This window comes from Psammomys obesus, unplaced genomic scaffold, assembly GCF_907164565.1.
Source record: "Psammomys obesus unplaced genomic scaffold, mPsaObe1.curated_primary_1811, whole genome shotgun sequence".
Lineage (NCBI taxonomy): Eukaryota > Metazoa > Chordata > Mammalia > Rodentia > Muridae > Psammomys > Psammomys obesus.
The window spans coordinates 770,633-776,024 of record NW_026587215.1 but is presented as its reverse complement, the minus strand read 5'-3'; the positions used below and the strand labels follow the sequence as shown (position 1 = coordinate 776,024).

At 53.8% G+C, this 5,392-nt stretch overlaps 1 protein-coding gene across 1 annotated transcript in view; it reads left to right on the top strand.

The window, feature by feature from the left end:
- Positions 1-1,198: 1,198 nt before the first annotated feature.
- Rac2 (Rac family small GTPase 2) overlaps positions 1,199-5,392 on the top strand; it is an 11,652-nt gene continuing 7,458 nt past the window's right edge. Inside the window, exons 1-2 of the mRNA XM_055603136.1 lie at positions 1,199-1,340; positions 3,256-3,327. Of these exons, the coding sequence (XP_055459111.1) occupies positions 1,306-1,340; positions 3,256-3,327 (107 nt within the window). The 5' untranslated portion in view covers positions 1,199-1,305. The remainder of the gene's footprint in view (positions 1,341-3,255; positions 3,328-5,392) is intronic.

The following is a 5,392-nucleotide window of genomic DNA, read 5'->3' as shown; positions in this document are numbered from 1 at the left end:
AAGACCTACTCAAAGGAGCATAAGTCATTAGGGGAGAAAATTTAAAGTCGACCACATACAAATAAGCATTTATAAATATCACAGCTTATAAAAAAAAATAATGGCACAGACTGGAAATGAACTATGCAATATTTATAGAAATCCACACTTGAAGATCAAACACTGAACTTCTCCAAATAAATATAAGAGAGAGAGAGAAATACCCCAGCAGAGAAATGGGCAAAGACATGAATAGGTAACTTATGTAATAGGAAACTCAAAAGTCCGATAAACAATTACAAACACTAATGCCCAACAAAACACCTGCAAACACAAAAGCCCAATACATGTGTTGCAGTATCTCTAGCAATCAGTTGATAGGATCAAAACGGCAAGAAGCCTACATAATTTTGCCGGTAGGATTTTTGGTTTGGGGTGGTTTTTCCAGCTGGAATCTTGCTATATGGGCTCTGGCTGGCTTGGAACACATTCTGTATCCCAGACTCAAGCTCCCAGCAATCCTGCTGTCTCAGCTTCCTGAGTGCTTGGATTGCAGGCATGAGCCACCATGCTGTGAGAAGGTTTTTGACTTGCCAAGTTTCCACCAGCTTGCTCTACTGCGTCTGACCTCTCCTTCTCCTCTTCCTTTCCCTCCCCCTTCTTTGCCTTTTGTCTTCATGCTGGCCCCTGCTTAGGCAACATCCCCCTGGGCATCCTCTGTTGAAAATCACAATTCACAGCCACCAGCTTTCCCTGCTGATGACTCTGAGGAGGTCGCTCTGTACCTCTCCCATGGCCTGTGTTTCCTCCTGCCTTGCTCATGGCTCTAGTGATACAGTGTTTGCCTTCTGTACAGAGCAGAAACTCCAGGACAGCCTGTCTGGCTGCATTTTAGAGTCACCAACTACCAACACAATGCCTGACCTAGAGTAGGCCCTCTAGTGCTTGCACTTGGGATTTAGGCCAACTGACTTGGAGGATACAGATTCTTAGGGAGCAACTGTGGCCATGCCCTCAGTCAGGAAGTGAACCTCCAAGCCCAGAGGGTGCCTGGGTTCCTCTTGGAGCCTATGTTAGGTGCCTTTGGGTGGTCAGGGCACCTAGCACCTGTGGGGCGCCAGGTTCTCTTCCAGACCGCATGCTCCACCCCCTCAAGCGGCTGTGGGACAGCCGCTTGGGTAAGTTCCTCTTCCGTTTCCTCCTGCCTCCTGAGCTGGGGTGCTGCTCCTCATTGTGGGGCGTCTCCCAGCCACTCCATACCGTTGGTGTCCACAGCAGCTCTCCTGGCCCCCAACTGCCATCGCTGGCTGCTGGGCCTCAGATTCGATGCAGGCCATCAAGTGTGTGGTGGTGGGCGATGGGTAAGTACCTGGTCGAGTTGCCTCCCACCTGCTACCAAAATGTCTCTGAGACCCTCCCAGGAATACTCACAGGTTCAGGGCTCCCAGGAGGTCTGGGGATAGTCACTTCCTCTCCCAGGGCTCACCAGGAGCATTTGGGGTGGATCTGGTCCGTTCCTTTGTCCTCAGCCCACCCCACCCCGGAAGCCACCTGGGTGGAGGGTCTGGGACCGTGGGTGGGGTGCTGCTCCTTGCCTGTACCCTGAGAATTGGGGCAGGGCTCCCACAGAGGCCAGCGTTAGGCTCCTAGTCACGGTGCAGGTGTGAGGTGAGGAAAAAAACAAACAAACAACCAAACCAACAACTTGACCTTTGGACCTTTGTTTCCCAGGCTGACCTGGGCTCTAGTGGCTGGGCTTGCTGCTGCTGGGGGACACCGGGGAACTTCCAATCTTTCTCAGTTTGGGGCAAGGCCTCTGCCCCCAGCGGTGGGTTGGGGTAGCTTGAGACAGGTGCCTGGCTGTCCTGCCTGCACTATGTGATTCTATCCCTTGTTGTGGGGAGGATGTAAGGAAGGGGATGTCAGTGAGGAGCGAGAGGGAGCACTGAGGCCAGTGTAAGGGGAGGAGGAGGTGGAAGGGATTGTGGGGACTCCAGAGGGCAGGCTGGCTGCAGCCCTGTTGAGGGCTTGTATTCATTGCCAGATCTTGGGACCACAGGCTGTCATGAGCCAAGGCCTCGATTTCCTAATGTGCGGTGGGTCGGTTTCTCATGCATTCTAGGTCATTAAGGTGCAGTCCTCAAGTGCATCTTGGGTCCTGCTAGGTCCATTCTGACATGTCCTAGATACCCAGCTTCAGTCTAAAAAGGGGAGAGACCGAAGCCTTGAGACCTTTTCTGGCTTGGGTCCCAAGGCCACACTTTGGCTCTGCTGGGGGGAGAGCCTCAGCTGACTGCGGCTGCTGGTGGGCCGTTATCTGCTGCAGCTGCCTTGCTCACTTCTGCTTTGTGCCTGATCTGGGGGGGGTAGGGTGGCCGGAAGTCAATGGTTCCTAGTCATTCAAAGTTACCTTGGTGGCAGGCTGGGGCTTAAGGGCAGCCGTGTGTGTGTGTGTGTGTGTGTGTGTGTGTGTGTGTGTGTGTTGGGAGGGGTGTAGAGTTGGGGGAAAAGGCAGGGCAGCCTCTCAGAGTGGGAAGTGACTTAACGGAATAGAGCTGGGGAAGGCCCAGAGCTGTCCCTCTGGCCTCTCGGCTTCCTGCTGAATGACCTGGGTGGCCTCTCAGCTTGGCAGGGAGACATTTTGTCCCATTTCTGTCTCTTACTGTGTGTGGTCACTGGGTCACGGCCCTCTGGATGATTTCTCTTCCCACAAACCCTACCCACCATCACAGAGTTCAGGTTACAGGTGGGAAGACTGAAGCTCAGAGAAGTTAAGTAACCTGCCTCAGAGTGCAGAGGATTCGAACCCAGGCCTCTCTGGCTTCAAAGAGAGGTTACAGGCATTCCCTAACAGTCGCTGGTTGTCACAGCCTCTGAGGTACTGGGTTCAGTGTCTTATAAGTATCACATAATTCACTGGGAAGAAGGGATTGCCCTTGTTGTCTACATGGGGAAACTGAGGTACAAGGCGCTTAGGTGACCTGCCAAGGTTGTGTAGATGGCAAATGGTGGAGCCAGGATCTGAAGCCCAGGAGTGTGACAACCCTGTCCAGGTGCCCAGGGTCCTCTCCCCCGTCTGTGTCTATCACGTACCCAGCACTCCCGAGAAGCATGGCTTACACCCAGGGCTAGGACGGAAGTCAGGATGCAGGGGACTGATAACACGGCCATAGGGTGTCTGGAATTGGGAGACTGGAGAAAGGGCTCGGGCCTCCCCTTCCCTCAGACACAGCTTGTGACCTCGGGCTCTCCCGCTTCTTGTCTCGTGTCTTTCAGAGCTGTGGGCAAGACGTGCCTTCTCATCAGCTACACCACCAATGCCTTCCCTGGAGAATACATCCCTACCGTGTGAGTTCCGCCTGCTCCAGGCACTTCTCGGGGCTGTCCTCTTTGGGGTCAGGGCGGGCTGGTAAAGCTAGAGAGACTCTCCATCTTGGGGGGGAGTGGCTCGGAACTCAGCTGGCAACGCAATGACTTCTGCCAGGGAGGCAGAGGCTCCAGGAGGAAGGGGGGACTGTCGGGTGGGAAGGCGTCCTTCAAGCTGGCCGGGAGGAGAAAGTGGGGTGTGGAGGTGAGGGAGGAGAAGGACCTCAGAAACTTAAGATGGTAGCAGGTTCTGGAGACCAGTACGCTGGGGTGAGGCGGTGCCAGATGCAGTCTGTGGGAGGCCACCAGCTGCCACATGATAACAAAAGGAGGAGTGTGCATGTGACAGAAGGGACTCGTGCCATCCTGTCACTTCCAGGGCACCTCCCTAGTTCTATGCAGGCTCTTCAGGGTCCCTCAGTCTCCCCGTCTACAGACATTACGCACTGTTTGGCTTTTTAGACCAAGGCTCCTTAGGCAGGCCTACCGCAGGACCTTTGCACCAGCTCTCGCCTTCCAGAAATCCCCTGCGGCGACTTCCTGTCTCATTGTGACATCTACACCCTCCAGGCCCATCCTTGGCACCCTCCTGGAAGCCTTTGATCAAGGCTAAAGCCCTGCCATTCTCCAGAGGAGCTTGTCAGGTCTCTCCCAGTATCAGTAGAATGTGGAGGGCAGAAAACCATATGGTTTTTTTTTTTTTTTTTTTTTTTTTGGTCTCTCCCCGCCTTCTCTACACAGTGGTTGACACACAGCATGATAGACACAAGGTCTTCTACACGAAATCTGTGCTTTGAGGTGACGAGGCCCAAGGGGAATCATCACAACTAAGATCTTGTTAGAAGACCTATGGTTTAGTGGCCCGGGACCGGATGCAACTCGTGATTGCGTTGGGTTCTCAAGGGAAGGGGGTGTTACAATATCCTGATGGCAGTTACAGGGCTTGTTCCTTGGGGCCACTCAGCCTGCCTGACTTCAGCACCTACCTGGGACCCTCGTCTTTACCTTCATGGGAGCTCTGCCTGGAACAGAAAGAAGAGGGTATACACGGGGCTCAGAACTTCCCACAGCATCAAAGGAGCCACCATCCCGCCAGTGCCAAACCAAGGCTCTGTTCCAAGTCCTCAGTGTGGCTGTATGGGGATCTCTTTCTGGATCAGGGGCTTCAGCTGCCTCTGATACCTGTCTTAGCTGAGGGACCCAGCAAAGGACAGCCAGAGGGGCAGGGCGGGCCTCTGGATACCAGTCTGTGCCCAGCTGCATCCTGATGTGAATGAGGCCTCTAGAAACTTCCCTGGGGCACAACTCAGGAATGACTCCCACCACCAGGCTTATAAGGCACCCAGAAGTCAGAGAGGGCTGGCGCTAGACCTGAGCAAGAATGGGAGCCCAGGGGGTTATGGATGAAGGCTCCTGTCACCAGGGTGCATTGACACTGCTCTTGTCCCTGAGTTAAGACCCTGTCGTGTCTGGTCCTGGCTTCGCGGGAAGGCCCATTTTGATTAAGGATTTCAAAGCAATCACTTTCCATCTGAACCCAAGCGCCTCCCTTTCCCTTTCTACAAGAGACAGGCCCTGGGCTGGGAGATCTGAGCCTTGTGCATCTGCTTTCCTGCATGGTGGTGAGAGATGGAGAGGCTTGCGGTGTCCTGAGGGCCCAGACTGGCAGGTTGCAGTGTTGAACAGTTGCTGAGGTGGCAAGGACCCACAGATCTGTCCCTGATTGATCTCCCTGTGCTTCTGTGGAGGTGGCAGCTGGTACCCGGCTGCCCTGGGATTTCCTCCTCTGAGAGGAACCTGCGGCCAACAAGGTTGGCACACATATTCTCAGATGAGGACACCTGCCCGAGAATGGTTCTGTGCTAAGTGCTAGGGGCACAGAGGCATGACAGAAGCCCACATGACCTGGCACCATGACACAGGCTCTCATCCTGTCTCCCTGACTCTGTCCAGCTGAAGCCCACATGAGCTTTGATTTTATAATTTTTCTTTTTCTTTCTTTCTTTCTTTCTTTCTTTCTTTCTTTCTTTCTTTCTTTCTTTCTTTC